The sequence below is a fragment of the Canis lupus genome, chromosome 28 (genome assembly GCF_011100685.1).
Source record: "Canis lupus familiaris isolate Mischka breed German Shepherd chromosome 28, alternate assembly UU_Cfam_GSD_1.0, whole genome shotgun sequence".
Taxonomy (NCBI): domain Eukaryota; kingdom Metazoa; phylum Chordata; class Mammalia; order Carnivora; family Canidae; genus Canis; species Canis lupus.
In genome coordinates this window covers 9,070,031-9,092,787 of record NC_049249.1, presented here as the reverse complement: position 1 = coordinate 9,092,787, position 22,757 = coordinate 9,070,031, and the positions used below count along the sequence as shown (strand labels likewise).

The window sequence follows — 22,757 nt, the reverse complement described above, 5'->3', positions numbered from 1 at the left end:
AATGTATGGTACACCTGTAAGGTGGTGGTAATATGAAAAATAATCTTCCCCACCTGGGAGCCAACACTTGGCAGGTAGCCCAGAGAGTCAGTCAAGAGCTGACACACCAAAGCCCGCACAAGCTTCAAGAGAAGCACTTCCAAATTGGGGGCAGGTGATCCAGCATGGTGGGAGAAGCCCAGGCCAGTGCTCGGGCAGCTCCTGACCCCACCAGCTCCCATCCGCCTGTGCTGCCAGTCAGCTGATAGGCAGGAATGCAGCTGCACCATGGGAAGGGCACCACTCTTCCCATGGGCAGAGCATCCTGTCGTTCCCTGTAACCAAATCCAGTCTGGCCGCCTGGCACAGATGACACATGGAGGCAAAGAAAAAGCATTCTGGTCAGTGTCGGCCTAAGCCGCAAAGAACTAGTCTCTCTGATTAGCTGCAGATACCAGCTAACATCACCGTTAATTAGCTCCTGCAATGTTCACAATGAACCTGGCCGTGCCTCTCTTCAAACTCTTTCAAAATACTGAGATGTTCGGTGTTTAGTGTCTCTAAACCAAGAGTAAATCCACTGTGGTTGGATGGATAAGCTCAGTCATGGTAGTGATGCCAAAAGCTGGGTCTCTGATTGGGTGACGTCAGTTCTATTGGTCACTTCCTTAAGCCCAAGTCCTTTTCCCCCAGCACTCTGTGACTCTGTCATCTTGAGACCTGGCTTTGGCAGCCCAAATGCCAAGCCACAGGTACATATGTGAACAGTATGTGATTCTGTCCCTGCAGGCAACATCATTTCTCTTCTGTTAAAGGGATTAACTCAACCTAAATTACATGTTCTAAACAAAACCAGCTGCCCTAATGGTAGACGGAGATATGTAAAAATTTAAGAATCTACTGTTTGTTTGGAAACTTGAAGCTTACTAGAGCCTGTATATATGTTATTCTTTGTCCAAGAGGAAAAATGATATTGTCTCTTTAGATGTGTCTCAGTAATTCAGGCAAAAGGACTGGATTTTGCAATCTGAATTCTTTCATATCGCTAGTGAAGCTTAGTATGTTCCAGAATTCAAGGAGCCTTAACTGTGTGTGAATCCCTATTCGTTCATTCTCTCCATTTGTATCTTCCTCTATTCTCTCTCCCAAACCTGCTCCTCTGCCTAGACACTCCTGAAGAAAACCCTTATTTCCCTACGTACCAATTCCCTGAACTTCCTGAAATCCAGCAAAATTCTGAAGGTACCACAACCTTAGACAGTGTATCTGTTGTCCTAGCCTTAAATTAATTCTTATAGTTCCATTATAGGAATAAGGTTTGGCTTTTAGATTTTGTTTTAATAGTCCTTTTTGGTTGGTGGAAATTTTTTTTTCACTCATTTGCATGATGTGCTGTATTAAAATAACTAAGACCTTTCTAATTCATTAATCTCATTTAAGTGTGATGCTGTGTGCTTTAATAACACTAAAATAGGTAATCGTTCAAAAGAATCAATTGCGGATTTGTCAGTTCCTCCACTTCATGGTGGGTAGTTTCAAAATCCACTGCTTTTCTCTGCTACAGAGGACAATCCTTACACTCCTACCTACCAGTTTCCAGCATCTACTCCTAGTCCTAAATCTGAAGGTAATTAAAGGAAAATCACGTGCCTCTCTTTGTATTGGTACTGTTACTTTCTTCTTCACCTTGGGGTTCTTTCTGATGACTAATGGGCTGTCTCCCAGTCATTTGCTTCTCCCAGCCTTGTGTTTTGTGGTGTAGTCTCACTCCTCGCTGACTGTATTACCTGAGTCTATCCAGATGAGTATTAGTACTGTTCTCTTGGAGTTTACATGATTAATGGGGTAACCAGTGTAGCTTATATGATTAATGGGGTAACCAGTGTAGCTTAGTTATAATGTTTTGAACATGTGGGGCTCTGGGAAAAGCTGCCAGTATTTGGGGTGGTCACATGGTGCTGATGGCTGGGCAGTGACTCAGGGAGGCAATCATGATGGCTGGTGCAGAGTGGGTAGGCATGCCTGCTGTCAACAATAGAATAATTACCCAGTTTCTATATGTGCAACAACCCGTCACTAGGCCCTCTTATCGTGGACCTTCAGGGCATATCTCCTTGGTAGGGAATTTCCAAAGAGGTATCCAGGTATGAATTTCATTCATGGCAGGAGATGATGTCTCTTAAAAATAAGGGTTTTTTGGCCAAGCTAGAAAATGTTTCATGGAAGAGCTGGCTAGGAATTTGAACCTGCTGGGAAAGATGGCCACACTTGTATCTAAGAGATACTCTTTTCTGAGGCAAAAAATCTGGGTATCAAAGAGTGTTCTAAAAGGTAAGTTAAAGGCACCATCCTGAGAATTACCCTAGTCCCAGGGATTATCTGATCTTTGGATGAGTGACCCGAAAAGAGGGAAGTAGAAGGGGTATGCAAGAGGAAATTTCATTAAATGCTCTCCTAGGATGAGATGTTGAGCACTCTGAACTTTACTTATTCGACTAGTACTGAACACTTGCAAGCCCCATGCATTGTTGTTGGAACTGAAAATAGTGCCATGAGTAAAGATATGTCCTCTGTTCTCTGCATATCTGGCAGGGAGTTGGACAAGGCCCTGCACTATGTCCAGTGTGGTGGCATTTGCAAGAGCATGTGTCCAGAAGGCCAGAGGAAAGCTGGTTGGTGCAAAAGAGATCCTCAGTATATACCTGGTGAATGTTGATGAGTGAGCCTTGGGACCATGGTACCACAGTTCTTTTTTAGGGATGAATCCCTGTCTTGCCACCTCGGTATTTCTCTGCTCTAATTAGCTCAGCAAACCATTCTCCACAGTCCTTCTCATCACTGGTAAAGTCATGCATTCACTCTTTCACCAAATTCTTATTACCTCTCATATATGAAAGGATGCCTTGGGATGCATTAGAGATACGGTTTTAGTTAAAATACCAGATTCCATTTTGGTTCTCCCTTTGATGTGCTTGCTGGTCAGTGGTTTCCAACCATTTCATATCTGGTTTTGAATGAGAAGAAGTGTACCAAACAAACCCAGACTTCCAACTGGATGCTGATGATTTCATTGTAATCAGTGACCTCCTCTTCCAAAAAGAATGTGTTTAGCGTGCGATGACCTTGTCTTTTTATCCTGGGGTGCTGATTCTAGCCAGAAGCATTGCTTAAGGAACAACTGACTGAGCTGAATGGAGACTTTTGGGGGGGTAATTTTGACTAAATGTGATTTTTGACTGGTGCTTCATTTGCACTTGAGAATCCAGCAGCCCACTTCTAGAGTAGGACTCCCTTGTGGGGAAGATGACAAGTGCGTGGCAAGCCTGAAGGCAGAGTGTCCCACAGGCAGGGGAAGGCCACCTGGAGAAGTCCTGTGGAGAAATACAGTGACTCCGTCAAACTGGAAGAATGCCATAGGCCACCGTAGGTGGTGCCAGCAGCTTCCACAATCAGCCTGGCTATTGGTCTGAAGATGGTGTTTCATGGCTTCACACCCAGAGCTGCCATGCCACTAGCTGCTACACTTAGCAACCCTGGCTAACAATGACGTCTGCTTTTTGGTACACATCAAGTCAGGCACAAGAGGGAATTGGGGTTATTTTGCCTTGAGGCATAAACAGTAAGGGACGATACGATAACATTTCACCTATAATGTAAGAAGCAGATCTTCGTATTTTTTATTTTCAAAGACCAAAAATGATGAAATTGTTATAAAAGATAAAAAGGAAAAAAGTTAGATTGAACATAAAAGATTAATAATAACCAAGATGATTAGGCTTTAACACAAGCATCGAAGAAGTTTTCTTCCCTGGAGATCTTTTAAAAATAGGGGAGATTTTATCTCACCCCTGCTCCTGCTGAAGATGACAGATCCAGACATAGGCCACATATGTATTCAGTTACATGAAGGCTTTTCACAAATGAGTGAAATGTTTGAGCTAGATCACTTTAAAGAATTGCTATTTTTCTTTTCTTTTTTTTCTTTTCTTTTTTTTTTTTTTTTTTTTTAAGTAATAAGAGATTCTCTGGTCCTTCTCAGCCCTGTGCTTCTGACAGGTGGCCCTGGGCTCTGCACACCGTTCTTAACGTGGGAAATATTTATGCCTATCAAAGAAAGGTGTTAAGGACAAATTAGCACCTAGCCGGGGTTCTACCCACACATTTTAATGAGCATTAAAAAGTAGACGGCTTTACTGAGAAATGTGAGCTGTCATTCCAGAGTCTTGTCTTCTGCCACAAGGCAACTCGTTGATGCTGGGTTTTTTGTTTTGCTTGAACTCAAAATTTAAAACTAGGATTATTTGCAGTAAACCTACCAAAACCTAGCATAAGGGCTGCCTCCTCTAAATTCTCGTTGTTCATAGAGTATAAAAAAAGCTTTCTAAGTGTCTGAAAGCTGATCTTCCTAAATAGTAAAAGATTATAGGAAAGTATATTTATGCCGGCTTAGCAACCTTCCCCTTGCGCTCCCAACTATAATGAAAAAGCAAATTTGTCCAGACTTTCAGAAGATAAGTAGAATTTATCACATCTTAATCCGTGAAGTTTAAAATGTAGTTGAGAAGAAATCAGTAAACTCCCAACAGGGAGCAGTCCCAGCTAATCTCATGGTCTCACACCCATGAGACCCACCATGGGACAGGAGCAGATTGCTCTTTGTTTCATGAGGTAGTTGGGAGAAACTGGGGCTAGGGATTTGAGGAAGAGCAGAATGAATTCAGGAGACTGACTTCTTGAAATTTCATTGTGTACCCTGGTCACTTGAAAACTTATCAAAAATAACTTCCCAGAAATCCTTTGGGACTAACTTCCAAGTAGGGCTAAGCAAATGAGTTTTTTCTTTCTTTCCTAATCTTCCCTTGACCCACCCTCTCCTCCCCATCATTCCTTCCTCTGTGACCCAAAGCTGGTTGTCTGTGAATTCCATCCTGTTCTCTCTCTTCAAGGCAGAGAGATGTCCTTCTGTATCATCTGAGATGTCTGGTCAGAAGGATTGTGGGGGTGAAGAGTGTTGACAGCCACCCGAACCAGCCCCACCCACTGCCACACCCAGACGTGGAGGGGCTGCAGGGGTGGGTCTTCAGAGGCCCTGCCCATGATTTCCTCCTGGAGTGGGAGCAGGAGAGGGAGGAGCGAGCTGTGGAGGAAAGGCCTTAGACAAGCTGCGGCTGCCTGTTCCCCTGCCTCCTGCTTTAAATAACAGCAGTGTGGTGGCTTGGACCTCAGCAGCCCACAGGCATAATAATATTAATAATAATAACAACAGCGTAACCACCACAGCGCCTTCCACGACTACTATTTATTTAGCCCTTACTGAATACAAGGCCTCACATGCCGAGTGCATCACAACTGTTACCTTGTTTCGTCCTCGCAGGGACCCCACGAGGTAAGTCCTCATTTCATCAGTAGAGGCTGTAAGGCTCTGGAAGGCTAAGTAATTTGTGCAAGATCACACAGTAAGTAGCAGAACCAGGTTTTAAACACAGATCTATAGGGACCCCAAACAGGACCACTTTCTTACTCTGTGCTGCTGCACTGCTAATTCCTTTACCTCTCCTTGCTGCACTCTGTATTCTTGACTAACTCCTCCAGCGAAGGGCTGTCTGACCCCTAACTCCAGCATCCAGCTTGCCCTGCTTCTAAATCAGTCGTGTTTCACTCAACTGAGCTGGGGTCTCCCACAGTGATGTCTAGGAGTGTGTAGTTAAGAAACGTCCCCAAGTGATCTAACACATGGCCAAGACTGAGAACTACTGGAATGAAGGAATACCACCCTTCCCCACACTCCAAGAAAGAGGGCATACTCGCCAGTGCAATCTGGGGGATTTGGATACAGAATTTGAGTGGAGACTACAGATTCAAAAGAGCTAGCCTTCCCACTCTGAACATGGCCAAATGATGTTGGCTCTCCTGATGTGCTTTGTGTCCACAAAATGGCAGAGCTTTTCAAATAACGCCTCCATATCAGCACAAAAACCGAGTATCTGGTGTGTTATTCCATGGTCCATGGCCTGTGAGAATACATTTGGCCTTGTCGGAGTGGAGGGCTGTCCTGTCAGCGAAGGTTGAAGTCCCAGAGACCAGCTTTTCCTCTTGCATTTGGATGCTGATGGCGACCACTGCCGCCTTCTGGTGAAGTGTCTCAAGGCATCCCCAGGTTGTGGTGACCTATCAAGCCATGGTGATCCGTCTCCTGGAGCTTTCTCCTCATTCCTAGATGAGGATGTACGGGGACAAGGAGTAAGGAGGCACGTCTATATTTGATTTTTCCCAGGCACATCTATATTTGAGGAAAGTAATCCTCTACTGGCCTTACAGGATTTCTAAGAATAGCCTTATTTCGCTTGAGTTCAAGCAAATAGTTCTATTGTGAAGATGCCTGGGCAGGATCTGTGCCTCCTGCCCATGGCTCCAGCTAGCACTGCCCAGGGGAGGCGGGGCCGGGGTGGTCACCTTTGCTCTCCTGGGGAGAGCAGAGCACCAGGGCTCCGCCTAGCAAGTGCCGAGTCCTGGCCAGTCTTGCAGGATAGTTGAGAGACAGTAGCAGCTACTCCCTCTCCACCTCCACGGGCCAGGAATGCCACTGGAGATGAGGACGGTGAGTCTCTTTCCAGCCCTCTGGTCCTCCCCAGGTCTTCCTCCTTTTACTTCTTTCCTTCTCCCATCATTCTCTTCTGCTTCAGAATCTTTTTTTTTTTTTTTTTTTTTTCTAATTCCTTAAAATTTGCCTTTAACCAGAACATTAGGCAGCTTTGGGAATGCTTCCCCAGCTCCCTGGACTATTCCTTATTCCTGACCACCTTGCCACATTTCTCCTTTTGCTTATTCTTCCTCTCTGATCCCACCCAGACTTTGTCCTCACTTCTGCATACATCTTTTTCTTTGCATATTTTTGTGGGGTGAGTGTGTGTGTCTCTCTTGACCCCTTGATCCTTTCTCTTCCTAAGTGTATGAAGTAAAAGCAGGAGATGGAATTAATTTGAGCTATAGAAAGAGATTGTGTCAAAAATGAGCCCCTGACTTTAGAAAAGTAAGATTGTTATAAATTCTCAAAAAAGAAACCCCCCAAATCCGGAAAAAAAGTCTTTTTTTTTTAACGTTCATTTAAAGTCACTGTGATTAAAAAAGCAATTATGTACTTCCTGGCAGTTTTAGGAGTAGCTGATCCCCAAATTGAGCCTCCAAGGATAGATTGCCAAAACCTAGAGGGCAGTCATCAGTGTGTAAACATTGGAGCCCAGCAGGGGCCTTTGGGTTCCAGAAGTGGATTGTTCACCCTGAGTAAATCCCGCTGAGCATTAGAGCTTCCTGGAAGTTGTTGGCACCGGAAGTTCTGGTTGTTGCTGCCAAGGCTTAGTGTTTGCTGCTTGGGGATCCGAGGGGCATCGTCAACATGTAGTGCCACCACGAGCAGGAATCACAAGATCCCAGCTCAGCTGAGCCCCCTAAGGCACAGTTTTAAAGAACCCTTGGAAGAAACCATAAAGGCAGGATTTCAGACATAGACAATGTCTGTGTTCACAAACAACTTGAAAAACCTTTCATTTACTATGCCTTAACTGTACTTAAAAACATTCGCCTAACTCTGCAGAAATGCAGGAGAAATTATCTTTGTACCCAGTTTTCCCATTCATTGGTATTTTTAACATCCTATCTATCCATCTCCCCCAGTGTGGACTTAGCCTGCCAGGAGAAGGTAGCAAGAGAAGCAGCAAGTGGGTAGCAAGAGTGACTCAGTTTGGCCCATTGTCCCTGGAGACCAGCAGAAAAACCAAAAGTGGGTAACTCAGAAAACTTGCTTAAGCATAACCAGGGAGAGGATGATGCAGAAAAATAGAGCAAAGGCTTCAAGGGCTAGAAGTCAGTCTGGCCAACACCATAGTGTGTGACTTGAGTTTCAAAACAACACCCCCCCCCCCCACCTCTTCCACAATAAAAATTATAATGGAAGGGCCACAGCTTTTCCCAGGATTGGGTAGATGAGGCTAGGGGAGAAGTAGAACAAAGCACACATACCTGTCATAGGGCTTAGAGGCAGCACAGGGAAGTGTAGTTGGATAGAGCTTGAATTCATTCCATTTGTCTTTTTCTCACTGTGTGGCTAAGGGCACATTTTCTTAACTTCCCTGTGCTTCATTTCCTTGTCTGTGAGGTGAGAGATTTTATGTACCTCCAGGAGTGTTTGTGAGGGTTAAGTGAGAGATCATTAGGAAATTACCAGGTACTGTTCAGCACTTAATGGAAGCTGCTATTATATGTATTCATAAGCAGAGGTAAAATTTAAGTAAATTTTACATCCCCTGGAAGTTGCCCTGATTGCTTTGCTAGTGTTCTTTTGTATCCGTGAACTTCTGTTTGCCATCTTAAAAGTCAAACTGAAATCCAGATGTCAGACTCGGATCCCATGGACACAGAAATGAAGAGCTTGCTCACTCAGAAGTGCTCCTGCCCTGTGTTGGCCTTAGCTGGGTGGCATTTTTTTTCCACCCCCCACCAAATAAGTAGTAGTATTAAGAGTGTTCAGTCATTCGAATTCTCTTTGCCTTCACTCCTGTTTAATTTACTCCCCAAGCTGTGCTATTTTTTTTTCCATCTTGTAAGAAGTATTTACTTCCTTCCAACAAATCTTATAGAATTCTACATAAGGAAGCTCTAGGGAGAAAAACTTATAAAGAGCTTAAACTTTTTTTAAATCTAAATGCCATGTGTACCCCATGAAAACTTTGCTTCTTACCTCCAAGAACCAGGTAATAATTTTAAATTAACCCTGACCTTACTACCATCTATGGATAGGCTGTCATTCTGTGATTCAGAGAGATACAGGGTTTTGAGCTAAAATGCTAGGCTGGATTTTAAGCAGTACGTACACCCATTGGTTCGTAAGTAAGCTAATTTCTCATTTGGCAGCCACCGTTTTTCCAGTCAGATCTCTGTAGGCAGAGCTGATTTTTTGTTTTCTTTGACATCATGGCGTTTTCAGTAGGATAATCAGAAGTTCTATTAAAAAATAGAGGGCACCTGTTTGGCTCAGTGGTTGAGCATCTACCTTCAGCTCAGATCGTGATCCTGGGGTCCTGGGATCGAGTCCCATATCAAGCTCCCCATGAGAGGCTGCTTCTCCCTCTGCCTACGTCTCTGCCTCTCTCTCTCTCTCTCTCTCTCTCTCTCACTCTCTCACTCTCTCTCTCTGTCTCATGAATAAATCAACAAAAACTTTTTTAAAAATAAAAAACAAAAACAAGCAAGACAAAATTCTTCAGAACAGTACTCCAGAAATACATTCCTGGATCTCATTTTACTTCTGCCCTATTCTCAATAGTTAATGTAAATCAGCTTGCACCCTGCATTTATAGCAGGGTAAGTCTTATCCAACTTTGGTATCAAGTTCTTATCCTTGAAGCAGAAGGATGGACAGAGGGAGGGAAAGATAACTTGGTACTATATACCTTTCCTTTAATTGGGCTGGGGAAGACCTGGGGCAGATAAAAATAAGGAGAGGAGAGGAGGGGGGAAGAAGGACTGCCAGAGAAGCCATCTTTGAATAATACTCAGAATAATAGCAGTGTTAATTTATACTTCACAAAACATCCCAGCCTTTCCTGCTCTGAAACTTAGAATGATTTGCAGAGAGATAGGACTTAAGACTTGGTCAGCATGTGACTTTGGATTCTTTGGCTTATGTTTGCAGGTGACTTCATGTTCTTCATTAAAGCTTTAAGGGAGGGAGTTTGGGTCTTCATTTCCTACTTAAGGATTCTGAATTCGGGTTGACAAGATACTAGAAAACAGGATAGGAAAAAATAATAAGAAATTAAAAAAAAAAAGAAAATGGAATAGGCTGATGGATGCAGCCTCACTCTTGTTTGAAAAGCGCTTGGGGAGAGGGGGTGATTATCAGGGGCTGTAGTGACTCAATATCCTACATCCTCAGGACAGTTCCAATTTAAAAATCCATTTCCGTAAACGTACATGCACTCTCACTTTGAGTTCAAGGCTGCCACTTCCCTGAGGGGCTCCGCTCCCGTCTCAATTCTGTAAGTGTCCATGTCCCAGAGTTCTCTGTATCAAGGGATGCTTGTCTCACCCTTGCAAGCAGTCCCCAAAACCGTGTGAGTTTGATTTGTTGCAGAGTCCCAGTGCAGACACTTAGCCTGAGCAGTACCTTTGCAGAGCAGACCTGCCAGGGTGTGCTGTGTTGCGAAGAAAGCAAGCTACTCCAGGAACTGGGTTGAGGTGGAATCAACACAAGTGATCAGGAGGGTCTTCTCAGCCCGTTTTCATAGCCGCAGCCCCTCTTTGGTAAATGGTGTTGTGTATGGGACTGCAGCACATAAGACAGGTCACAGCCAATGTGGGCAGCTGAAACCGCATCCCTGGGCCTCCCAGGCCTATCCAGTAGTGGGCCTGGCCGGCTCTGGAACTCAGCAGACTGGACCAGAGACTCAGCATGAGCTTTTGGGGGCCTGTCCCTGCTCCTGTTTCCGACCCTGCCTCTTTGTCCCTATGCTTCCTTGGTGTCAGGTGGCAGTCAGCCCCGTGTCATGAACGGACCTCCCAGAGTGCGGGTCGGCAGGCCCTGTTTGGGTGGGTGGGCTCTCGGGGGGCTAACGGTGGTGTAGCTTCTGGCCCTGGGCTCCCCCTCGGTCTTTCGGGTTCCCGGTGTGGCTGCGTGCCGGTGCAGGATGGTGCAAGCGGGGGACATGCCACTTGGTTCCCTTCCCTCAGCCGGATTCCTCCTGATTATGTTTTGTTCTGTTCACTAGATGATGATTCAGATCTGTACTCACCTCGGTACTCCTTTTCTGAAGACAGTAAGTGATGGAGAATTTTCTGCTTGTGGGGGAGAAAGAGGGGGTGGCAGGTGAGGGAAGACATCTTCCCATTTTTGCTTTTCTTCACTGTTGAAAGTCTTTTGTATCCACTTTTCTTCTCCAGCAAAATCTCCCCTTTCTGTGCCTCGCTCAAAAAGTGAGATGAGCTACATCGACAGTGAAAAGGTGGTTAAGAGATCGGCCACCCTTCCCCTCCCAGCCCGCTCTTCCTCACTAAAATCAAGCCCAGAAAGGTAAGTGCTCCTTCACCCACAATCAGCTTTGCCACCCCATCATAATCAAGCTACCAGTGAAGTACCCTCTCTCTCCTGGGTCAGGCAGCCTTAGAGGCAAGAGTCACACAGATCTGATTTTGAATCCCTGTGACTTATTCTGAGTCTCAGTATCCTCATCTGTTAAATGGGGATGTATATGGTATATGGCAAGGATAAAATGCCTAAAATGTTCCTAGTAGTGCCCGGCTCACAGTATGGGCTTAATTAACGTTGGCTACGATCATCATGACTTTTTACCCTTCTCACCAGAGAAATCTTAGCTATAAAATGTATCATGTGTTTTTATACTCTGTGCATACTGACAGGGCTCATACCAGAGAATATAATTTTAAAATGAAGCCATGCTTACTTTTTTTAAAGATTTTATTTATTTATGTTAAAGAGAGTGTGTGTGTGTGCACAAGTGAGCAGAGGAAGGACCAGAGGGAGAGGGAGAGAGAATCTCAAGCAGACTCTATGCTGAGCACAGAGCCTGATGCTTGAGCTCAAAAGCGATCTTGACATCATGACCTGAGCTGAAATCAAGAGTCGGTTGCTTAACTGACTGAGCTACCCAGGCACCCCAAAGCCATGCTTATTATTAATTATGCAACAAGAGTCATTGAAACATAAGGCTTGGAGTGGTTCTAATGATAGTGTTTGTCATCTCCTAATAGCTGTGCTGAATGACCCATTTTTCTTTATTGAGTTCTTTTGTGGCACCTTTTTATGCCATCTGGACTGATATCCATGCATGTTCTGGCTCCCTCCTCACCACTTCCCAACAAGGCTCTGACCAAACTAATTTTTTTTTTTTCTAAATACACACTCAACTTCACATCTCCATATCTTTTCCATCTTGATAGACAAATGATAGGAATTTCATATATGCAAATGGCATCTGCCTAAAGGTTTTGATAGTCAATTTGAAAGGAAGGCTGGGTATACCCTTAGGTTCTTGTGGATACACACATAAGTGCATGCATCAGGCATCTTCTAGGTACATTCTGTATGCAGATTGAACCAGAAGCTGTGGGGGAATATAAGTATATATAAATCACTGACTCTGCCTTCAAGATGTTTATAGCTTTGCAGGGGGAAAGTAACTATACTCACAGTGCCAAATGCAATAATGTATGTGCATTAAAAATTAGTAAACAGCTTCCAAAGGTTCATGTATGCTCTGGAACCCACTGCTGGCTCAGGTTAAGTACCTGCACCCAAGGCTATGATTTGGGTGACTGCTGGGCCAGGGTGTGGAATAGGGAAGAACATGGTTATTAATAGCAAATCCCATTTATTCAGTGCTTACACCATGGGTCTGGTGCTCTGCTAAGTGATTTACGTGTACTGTCTCATTTAATCCCTACAATAGCTCCATTTTTCAGATGAGGAGACTAAAGTAGCCATGGGCAAGGTATGTGGCTCAGATCACCAGGCTAGCAAGTGGTGTAGCAGAGACTGGAGACTGGAACCACAGCAAACTGGCTTCAGGACCTCCATTCTCTCAGACTGCACTAGCAGGAGTAGGAGGTTCAGGCATGTTTGGGGATCAATAAGCTCCTGAGAGGAGGGCCAGCTTTGCTGCCACCGCTTCCCACCCTCCTCCTTGTGTTCTCTTGTCTGTGTGTCTGGTGCCCGGTTTTGAGCACGGGACACCTCCAGCCCTTTGTGAAACGAACACAGAGATGTAAGTGGTTATTTTGAGAAAGAAACCAGCACAACTAAATGCTTCGCACAGAGCCTGATTTTATGCTTTGGATATAAAAACTCCTTGATTAGACTGCAGTCAGCCAAAGTCAGACCATGTCGGATGCCAATTTTCATGAAAATAGCTCTAATAGGATTTTCCTTCTACAGAAACGACTGGGAGCCCCCAGATAAGAAAGTGGATACGAGAAAATACCGTGCAGAACCCAAAAGCATTTACGACTATCAGCCGGGCAAGTCTTCTGTTCTGACCAACGAAAAGATGGTAATGTGTATATTCAAGTTCTTTGTCTCCCCTGCCGTGTTCTCTAATCCAGATGCATTGTGCACTTGGATGACATTTTTCTCCCCTGAGATAGACTTGCTATGTTTAGAAGACAATGAAAAAATGAAGTATTTTTACCCTTTTCATTTCTGCAGGTGTCTATAAAATAAGTCCTGAGAGTCTGCTTTGAAAGAAGCCATATTGTGCTTTGTTGTTTTTTTGTGTGTGCATGATTTGAACTAATTTAAAATGTTCTACTAATGGAAGGATTGATTTTGCTGCTGTCTTTTTAAAAACATCTAACCATTAATTTATCAGGCTTATTACTAACTGGGCTAAAGTGAGGGGTTTTTTTGTGTGTGACTCTTATTTGAACGTGCATAAATTTTGTAGAAGTTACGAGCACATCATTAAAAGCTAAATAATGAATATGATGTTGTGACTTGGGAAGAAAAGACCTAGGCCGTTAGAATATGTCTTGTAGGTCTTCCTTTTCTGACAAGTGCAATATTGAAGATGAATTTCATATTCAGTCTGGTTTCTCATTCTCTACACACATTCACATTGCCAGGCAATTGGCAGTGGGGCAAATGGCCTATCTGGGCATAGAAGACCACCCTAGAAAAACGGCTTCTTCTGTGAAATGGGAAAGAATTTTTACAAACTGATTAGTTTCTTATCTGCCACTCACGCTTCCTTTTATTCACCCTTCATTAGGAAAGCTGGCTCAGAATTCTGATCATGGTTAAAGGGATTCTCCAAAGCTCTATAAATACTGCAGCCCTCCAGCCGTGCCAGCAGGATGGAATTATCATGCTGGAGATTGGTTTTTATTAAAATGCGGTTGCCACACTGAGAACAGATTAAGTAGGCCTCTGAAATGCAGGTTCAAATTATTTTCCCTCCACCTCTTCTGCTCTACATGGTTTAAGTGATAATTGATTTGACTTTTACTAAAATAAAAATGTGACATCTTTAAAAGCACAAAGGGATAAGTAATTTTAATTAGGAAGAAAGGTCAGCAGTTCACAGAAGTGCTTTAGAGTTGTCATTCTTTAGCATTTACTGTGCACCACAGTTATTTTAAGCAAAAAAAAGTTCAGAAAGGAGCAGAGAATTTTGCCTCTGGCTCTACCCTGCCCTAGGGGTTGTCTCCCTGTTAGATCATACACACAGGTGTGCCTAGAAAGATAGTCCTGTGTTTTAGGAACATTCCTGACACTTGAATAACAAGCCAGGCGTGCACCATCACATAGCCACACACTTAAATGATGTCGGAGACTCCAGAGCCCTTTGGATGCTTTTGTTTGGGTGATATTATTGTTCCTAGGTGGTCATTGCTCTAATGGAGGGCTTGCTACCTTTAATTTCTCCGTTCCCCTCTCCTATCTTGGTTCCTTATAATTTGACCACTATTCAGCATTGAGAAAAAAACGAGTTTTGTTTTTCTCGTTGATACCACATTGGTTACAAACCCTGGAAAGTGAGAGTAGTGCCCCTGTGGGGAGCCTCTGGAGGGTTGTGGCGACCGCGCTAGGGGACTACAAGGCACTATGCAGTGCTTCTAACACAGGAAGCTCCCCTGTGTTGTTCCAGCCCTGGGCCAGCCCAGTGACGAGATGGGGGGCTGGCGGGGGGGGGGGGGGGGGGGGGGGGGGGGGGGGGGGTGCGGCACCAGGGCGGCCACTTAATTCCATGCCGTTGGCTCTTTAGTGCTGTTCTTCCCAAGAGAAGCCTTTCATTTTAGAGAGAAATTTCAACCAGCTCTGCATGTCATAGTCTCCTGTTCCCAGCAGTTGAATTAGTCCTTTATTCGCTTATTTTTTTCCTTGCTATTTTTGCCACGTGAACAGGAAAGTTGGAATGTGTCAGTGTGGCCTGCCTTTCTGCATCCAGTATCTGGTCTGCCAGAATTCGAGGACACCTCCCACCCCCACCCCAACCACCACATACACACACTTTTGTTTTGTCGTCAACTGTGGATAAGTGTGCTAACTAGTAACAGATACAGAATCTAAATTTGCTCTCAGAAACGCACAACTCCTTTTGAGGGGAAAACTGTTTTGTTTTTCCGATTTGAAGCACTCCTGTCCTGTTAGCCTACAAGTTAAATGATGATGTCACAGGCACATGTACCTGTTGTTTACAGGCAGGGTTGATGGTAGACAATAAAGGCCACCTAAGAGCTTGTCTTGTCCTTGGGACAAACCCAGACATCAAAGCCAGAGGAAACATTGTGCTACCTTCAGGATCCCCCCCAGTAGATTTACAGCCTTATGACCTCTTCAGCCACGTCGCAAACTCCTGTGACATTCTTCATAACTCCTGAGCTGCCTGTCATCGCAATTTGAGTCCATCGTCTTGTCCTCTGGCCTTGGGATTGGAGATCTAGTGGTCAGGCCCTGCTTTGTCCGAAATGGCCTCCTTTGGGCTTTATCTCTTTTACACTCCAAAGTTCCTTCTAGAACTTCAGCTCAATTCAACAGATATATATAGAATGACTTTTATGTGCCAAGCCCTGGGCTAGAGGTTGGAGATCCCTGCTGCACCCACAGGGTTATACTGGGAAGGAGAGACATTAAAATAGAACTTATGGACACGATACAGATTCAGATATATAAAACGAGCGGATTTACCCAACTTGGTTTTTCCCCAGTACATGGTCACTTGGCGTTCCTTCCTGGCTTTTCAAGTTTGTCGCTTACCCCTGTTTTAGCTTGGCATCCTCTGCAAACGCAGAGGGTCTACCTCCTTCTCAGGATGTTGAGAAGGGGATGTTATATACCATAAAGAGCAGTGAGCTAGGAATTGGAAAATCTGAGTTCAAATTCTGCCTTCAGCTGTCTTGGGGCAAGTCCTTTAACTTTTCACAGTCTCAGGGTTTTCATCTGTAAAAAAGAAGTATTACTTAGTCTGCCACTGCTACTGAGTATTGAGCAGGATTGCATACTCATTGAAGTATCGAATGAGAGGACTAAGGTGTGGTAAAATGTATAAAAGCTGTGAACATTATAATGGGCTGTGCAAAGGAACATACCACACTCAGATTGTTTAATTAAAAATTGAAGCTAGCCTCTGGCTCCCATCCAAGAAAAAAAAAAAAACAAAAACCGTCCTTGAGGAGAATCAGGCATTTTTCTGGCAGGACATCTGCCCTTTCCAAGGATTTTGCCAAGCTGGGGCAGACAGCCCACGGTAGCAGATAACTTAGCCTGGCATTGCGGAATCTGCTCTGCTTGACAGTACAGAGATCCTGCTCTGCATGTAGAAGGAACGTTTCCTATTTGTCTGTTCTGTAATTGGATCTACAGCTGAGTTATAAATGACAAAATCAAATGCAGATGTTAGTGCTGTGTGGTATTACCTCTTTCACTTTCTCCCCAGACAGCTGCTCTGGGCCCGAGCAGTTGACATACCTCTTGATTCAGTTCTCAGCACAGTGTTTAACCTCCACAGGGAAAACAATCCGCAAGCACCCTTCGGCAGTAAAATGGGCTAATTCTTTCAGGACACTCAGGCCATTTCCTGAAAGGGTTGGTACATTTTATCTAAAACAACAAAAACCTAACCTATTCACAGGGAGCAGTTTATAAAGCGTGTTTAAAAATAATAAACATGAGGTAGGTTTCATGAAGTTCCATCCTATAAGGATCTAGGATGTCCCAGTGTCTGAACTGTGCCTCCTGAAGAGCTGTGTCCTTATAGATATTGTACCTCATTTCACTGAATAAATAAAGAATCCATTTGGAATCCAATGTTTCACACTATTCCACACTATTTCACACCATTTCAGAACCCAGTGAAAAGGAGCACACCTTCTTCGAGATTTAAGCCCCTAGGTCCCTAAAGATAGTTAGAGGAGGTTTGAATCTGGATGCAAGAGGACAGACTCTGTTGCAGTAGACATTTCCCTCTGATTTCCAACTAACTTATGTTCAGTGAATTTCAGTTAAAGAAAGTTCTCTGTCATATCTTTGTCCTTTTAAAACAAAAGTAGAATTAATGGTAAAGACCCTTCTAAGGATTTTAGAAGAAGGGATTGGTGAAGGTCACAAAGAAAGCTTACAGCCTTTTCTACAAACTGCAAAAGGCCTGTTAACAGAACGTTGAGAGAAACATGTCCCTGAGGAGCTGCTCTGTGAAGCAGTGGCGTTGAAAGTGTGGCCAAGTGTGGCCAGGGGACTTGCAATTTCCTCCACGTGTTGTTGCCCTGGGGGAGTGAAGTTTCTTATGCATTGTTTCCAATCTAGGTGCAAAGTGTACATTCTGTATTTCATATGGTTGCCAGAAATTCACCATGTCTCTGTCCTTTAGTGACTGCCCAGGTATTTTGAAGTGGATATGCATATATGAATTTCGTGACGCCATGAGCCTCTAACGCTTTTTGTCTGATGTGAACTTGCATCTCCAGTTTATGAAAGGGAAACCTGATTTGCTTTCCAGGCATTCATTTCCAACTAATTATTTCCAGAAACACATGTTATTCCACAGAGCAAGGTATTAAGACTATAAATATCTGACTCAGTATGAAACCCCATGGAATCAAATTTTCAGCCTGTGTGAACTGCCTCCTCGAGTTCTATGAAGTTGAGATATCTGACTTATTTTTGTAACATAACCCAGAAGTTTTTTCCGCCCCCCCGTTCTGCTGTCTGTCTTGTTCAGCTTTTCCTTCACTTTATTTTTCCCAGTTCTTTCACATCTATTTGTGAAAACACGGAGTATATTCTGTCTATATTCCTCCCCTACGGATGCTCGTTTAAAATGTGTTTGCACTTGTGTCCTCTGTTTTGACTTACACCATCTTCCACTTTATTGTGTATGGGACATGATTTCTCACCTACTCATGTGCCATTAAAGATGCAGTATTAACAAATTGGCTTTGATAAAGTGTCGGTATTTGCATTTATTTTGAAAGCCTTAAGGCAGCTTTGTAAGTTAAGTACTAAAACTATACTAGCCAATAAAAATTATTTGCTCTACTCATCTGGCATAGATGGCTAAATGTTTGGTGTGCTCACCAGGTTATTTGCTCCTAACTAACAGTTCTTCGTAAAGAGGAAAAAGAGGGCTTTCTTTTCTCCAGATGCAGTTACTGAGGAATATGCCCATGTTCTGCTCTGTCCTGGAGGGCAGCAGTGCGGTGCAGAATTCTTCTTGTGTGGCCCATTAGCCTTCTGCCTTAGGGCTGAGAGTGATTCACTCACTGCTCCCTGCCTCCATTTTTCTGTTTTTATAAACTCATCCTCTCCCACCTGTTGTAGCTCCTTGTTTTTGCTGATGTCCGTAAAATGGATGATTGCTGCGATTGGATACAGTTGCTGTATATCCCTGGAAACCACTGCATCTCTACTGGCCTGTTCCTATGTAATCTCTGCATAATGTTATCCTTCTCTCTCTTCCATTTCCCTATCACCAACCCCTATAGAGTCGGGATATAAGCCCAGAAGAGATAGATTTAAAGAATGAACCTTGGTATAAATTCTTTTCGGAATTGGAGTTTGGGAAACCGGTAAGTTTAATAGCTTCAGTGGTTATAGACACCTTTTTAAATAATGCTGTTGATGCATTGCTGCTGCTAAAGAATCAGATCTATTTGTAAGGAATGCAGGAAGTGGGGAGCAGCCATTTCAGTGGGCAATAGTGGGATTGTCTCTTCTCACTACAACCTGTAAGCTTTTCCCTCACTTTGTTTCACCAAGAAATGAAAGTGAGCTCTGGGATTATTTCTTGTCAGAAAATCATGAGGAACATGACTAAATCATTGCTTGTCTTAGGACCTTCCCATCACTAGCAACACATTTCACACACCTCGTAGATGGCATTATTTGCATTATTTGGGCCATTGGTTCAATTACTTACCCTAAGTCTTCATGGCAAGCTGAAGACAAGCTGGAAAATGCATTACATACTAAGAGGAGCAACATTGTTACTGCTTTACAAAGATTTAAGTACATTGCAAAGGAAGTGCCCAAAAGAACCACTGTGTGTAGATATGATCCAGGAATGCCTACCCATTATAGGGAATGATTTCTAGGAGTTAGGGTAACATTTTCTAAAACTTGAAATGGGACTTAGGCTGAATGCTGTATTTGCTAGAATTCCTGTTCTGCAGTTTCCCTGTGGTATTGCAGAGCTGGCCTTTGGCACTTAAGGAGGATTTTCTTCACCCTGCACCAGACGTTGTTATCAAACAGAAGGGAGAGTTCATTTTTCCACTGGAGAGAACTAGAAACTGACTCTAAACCTCCAGTGACTTTAACATCTTACTACAGCTGCAAAAAGAATTTACAGGTGGAGGAAGTAAATGTAAAAAATAGGATACTTTGTTAGATGTTTGCATAAAACTTTAACCATTGGAATCACTGCAGTTTGAAATGATAGTTTTATTTGCAGACAGGAGTTTATAGTTCAACAGAATGTTAAATTCGACGGTGTAAATTTTTCGTTAAGATGAAGACAAAGACAAATGAAGTGGGTGCTGTGGAATTGCTAGTTTGATTCAGCAGTGCTGAGCTTTGTTAGAAAGTTGAGGCAGCTTCTGAGTTAGGAGCGGCTGACTTGCAAGCATCCTGCTAGCGTCCTTGGTGTCCGGCCCCCACCCCACCCCACCCCACCCCCTCGCTGCAGGAAGGAGCTTTCCTCCTGCCTTGTGCTCTGCTGGACGCTGGCTCCTAGTGGCTGCGAAGCTGTCCTGATCAAACAGCACCACCTAGTGACCAGTGCAGAGGGAAGTGTCTAACCTGGAGTCTGCACCATTCTCTCCCCAAAGCTCTGGTGCATAGCTCATTTCTCCTTTCTCTCCCTTTTTCCTATTCACCATTCAGACATCAAAGAAGTCTACCTCGGGCAACCACCTCCACACTCAAATATTGAACAGTATCTTACCCCTTGTCTTTTTCTTAAAACTTGCTCAATTATCTCACACAGAAAGCTATTTTTGAATTGTGTTGTCCCTTCCCCTCTCTGCCAAACAAAGACCATGGCCAGAATATGTAATAATAATGCTATCCTTTCATCAGGGAAAGCAAAAACTATTAGCTTTAAATTATGTATAATAAAGAGTCTGTGACATTGATTTTGGAAAGCCCCCTCAGAATCTACACATTTCTAGCCATTTCTCATTTGCTGAATAACTTAGTTTTATATGAAATATTAACTTTTAAGGAAAGGTATGAAACAATCCTTATAATGTGATTAGTTTGTTTTACCTAATCTGTCATTGCAAATGATTCCATTTTTGTTAGCAAAGGGCAGTCTCTGAGTCCCGGCATACATTAAATCAACTCTATAAATAGCCTGGTAGATTAACACTGTTTCTGCCCGAAACCGTGGTCTGAGCACACACAGCCCATCTAAACAAATATTGAGAACATAGTCCATTTGTGTAGTGAGACCTTCCTAGAATTTGTAGCTCTACTCTGTTCTAGCTGCCTCTTAATTATTTAAATGATGCTTTTCTAAAATGCCATTTCTTCTGAAGCTATGATGTTCCTTGCAGAGACTTTAGAGTCCTTCTTAAATGGGACTTTTTGAGAGGGTCTTTTAAAGTAATAAAGGATAATATTGTTGAAGACTTGCCAAAATAACTCAATCAGAGCCCATATCCTGAAGAACAGTGCTGAGATGAACAGTTCCTTGTGGTCTGAAGCATCAAAGGGTGGGCTTATCATCCAGTTGAAACGACTTAATGCCTGGCTCTTACTCCCAGAGTTGAGGAAGAAGGTGTGGTAGGGAGAGATTTTTTCTTTACTTCTGTCCTACCTTCATCACTCTAGGCTGTAATAAAAGTAAGAGAGACAAAGTGGTGTAAACCATAGGAGTTGTTTTGGAAGGCTTTTTTCAGTCGTTTAGAAGCAGAATGAAATTAAAACTCCTACCGAATCACGTGGATCATCATTTCTACTTATTTTTTATTTCATACCAACTCAGGACCCACTTCCCCCAAGTGAAGCCTGCCAGAACTTAGACACTAAACATTTACCCTGAACTCCTTTCTTCCTCAACTCTTGCACTTAAAGCCCACCACCCAGAATGAGCTGAAATTTTAGCAAGATCCTGGCTATAGTCCCTTTTAGCTCTGATATGTTGCTATAGAATATCAAATAATTCAAGACTCTGAGGACCATTTTTGTAAGAATTTAAAACCAATTAGATTTGTAAGCACTGCCTTATTTATTTATTTATTTATTTATTTATTTATTTATTTATTTATTTATTTATTTTGGTAGTAAAAGAAAGGAGTAGGTATCATCAGTAAACAGTCTGCTTCTCCAGGTGAACAGTCCAAGTGTACTAAGTGCTTAAAGATGAATGGTAATTGTTCATAGCACGCACTTTACAAAGTATACATCTGCAGAGATAGCATTACTGACCCGTCACTGTCAGTGATGAAAGTCTCTTGGATTCAGATTACTTTTCATTTGCAGATTCATTACTAAGAGTCTGAATGTTAGGTTTTTTTTTTTTTCCCCTCCTTTAATTTCTGCAGAAATCCATGTGATTTCCAGAAGTAAGCTTAAGGCAAAATGTCACAATGTGAACCAGTGTAAATGCTTGCATAGAGTTAAAATGATATTTGCACAAAATGCCAGGAGCTACTAATCTCATTTTTTCAGGGATCATTATATAAGATGTATCAGGTCTAAATAGAACAAGAAGGTCTAGACGGTGGGGGAGAGGTTCCAGAATTACAAGTGACTTGTAATTTCCAGATGTCCTACCCTCTGAACCCTTCCCTTCTTAAGCTCACAGTTCTCCTGGCAGAGTTTTGTTTTAGGAATGCAGCTCTAATTTTAACTTACAGAGTTAAAGGAGAAAATGAACATAACCCTATAGTCTGCTGTTCAAATTCAAATTATAAATTGTTCTCTGAGGTAAATGGAAGCCATAGCTATACCACCAGCCATGTTATCAAAGTCTGGTTAAGCTGTAAAAGGAGACTGTAAGTGTTGTCTAGCAGAATTGTCTAGCTACACAGCACATTATTGAACACCTATTATGTACATGGGTTTTATTGCCACAAACCACAGAAAGCACATTTGTCTCAATTTATCCTCCCCTGGCCAAATCTCCAAAGTCACACATTTATTAAACATAATGAATTTTGCCATGGAGAAGACTGCTTCATAAACATAGGCTCTCAGTGTCAATCTCAGTTTGAAAACAAAGTGAGGATGTGTGTCAACTGTACTTCAATGTAAAAAAAGAAAAATAAGGAATTTTAAAGTTTTGGTTTTTGTTCAAATTGGTGGTAATGCTTTCTTTTTTTTTTTTTTTCTATTTTCTTTATCTGTTTTTTATTTTATTTTTTTTTAAGTTTTCAATGTTTAGAATCCAATAATGACTTACTCTTGAGATGTAGACCTAGAAACTTCCCAGTTAATGTTTCCAGCTCCTAAGTTCTACAGAATCCCTCCCTGGGCAGCCTCCTCAGGAGGCAGAGTGCCCACTCCCTGTGCTTTTGAGTTCACTTTTCTGTGTTGATACAGTTCTAGCGTGCCCCTCTTTGTTTGAGCCAGTCTCCATGTTTGTCTTTATGTCTTTATGCTCATTTCTTCATTTCCTCCTCTGCTTCCCGTCAGCCTCCCAAAAAGATATGGGATTATACTCCTGGAGACTGCTCTATCCTTCCTAGAGAGGATAGAAAGGTAATTCTGCTGTGCCTCCTCCGTGGGCTGTGTGTGTGTTCTCTAGCCTGGTTAGTGTGAGTGTGTT

General features: G+C 43.0%; 1 protein-coding gene across 50 annotated transcripts in view; it reads left to right on the top strand.

Annotated features, from left to right (window-relative positions):
* SORBS1 (sorbin and SH3 domain containing 1) overlaps positions 1-22,757 on the top strand; it is a 229,066-nt gene that overhangs the window by 152,396 nt on the left and 53,913 nt on the right. For 23 of the 50 annotated variants that reach the window (XM_038578257.1, XM_038578253.1, XM_038578250.1 and 20 more), the window contains 7 exons: positions 1,147-1,221; positions 1,544-1,606; positions 10,743-10,790; positions 10,915-11,044; positions 12,926-13,040; positions 18,469-18,552; positions 22,625-22,690. In XM_038578257.1, the coding sequence (XP_038434185.1) occupies positions 1,147-1,221; positions 1,544-1,606; positions 10,743-10,790; positions 10,915-11,044; positions 12,926-13,040; positions 18,469-18,552; positions 22,625-22,690 (581 nt within the window). The remainder of the gene's footprint in view (positions 1-1,146; positions 1,222-1,543; positions 1,607-10,742; positions 10,791-10,914; positions 11,045-12,925; positions 13,041-18,468; positions 18,553-22,624; positions 22,691-22,757) is intronic. The other 27 variants (XM_038578287.1, XM_038578255.1, XM_038578268.1 and 24 more) reach the window with 7 other exon arrangements.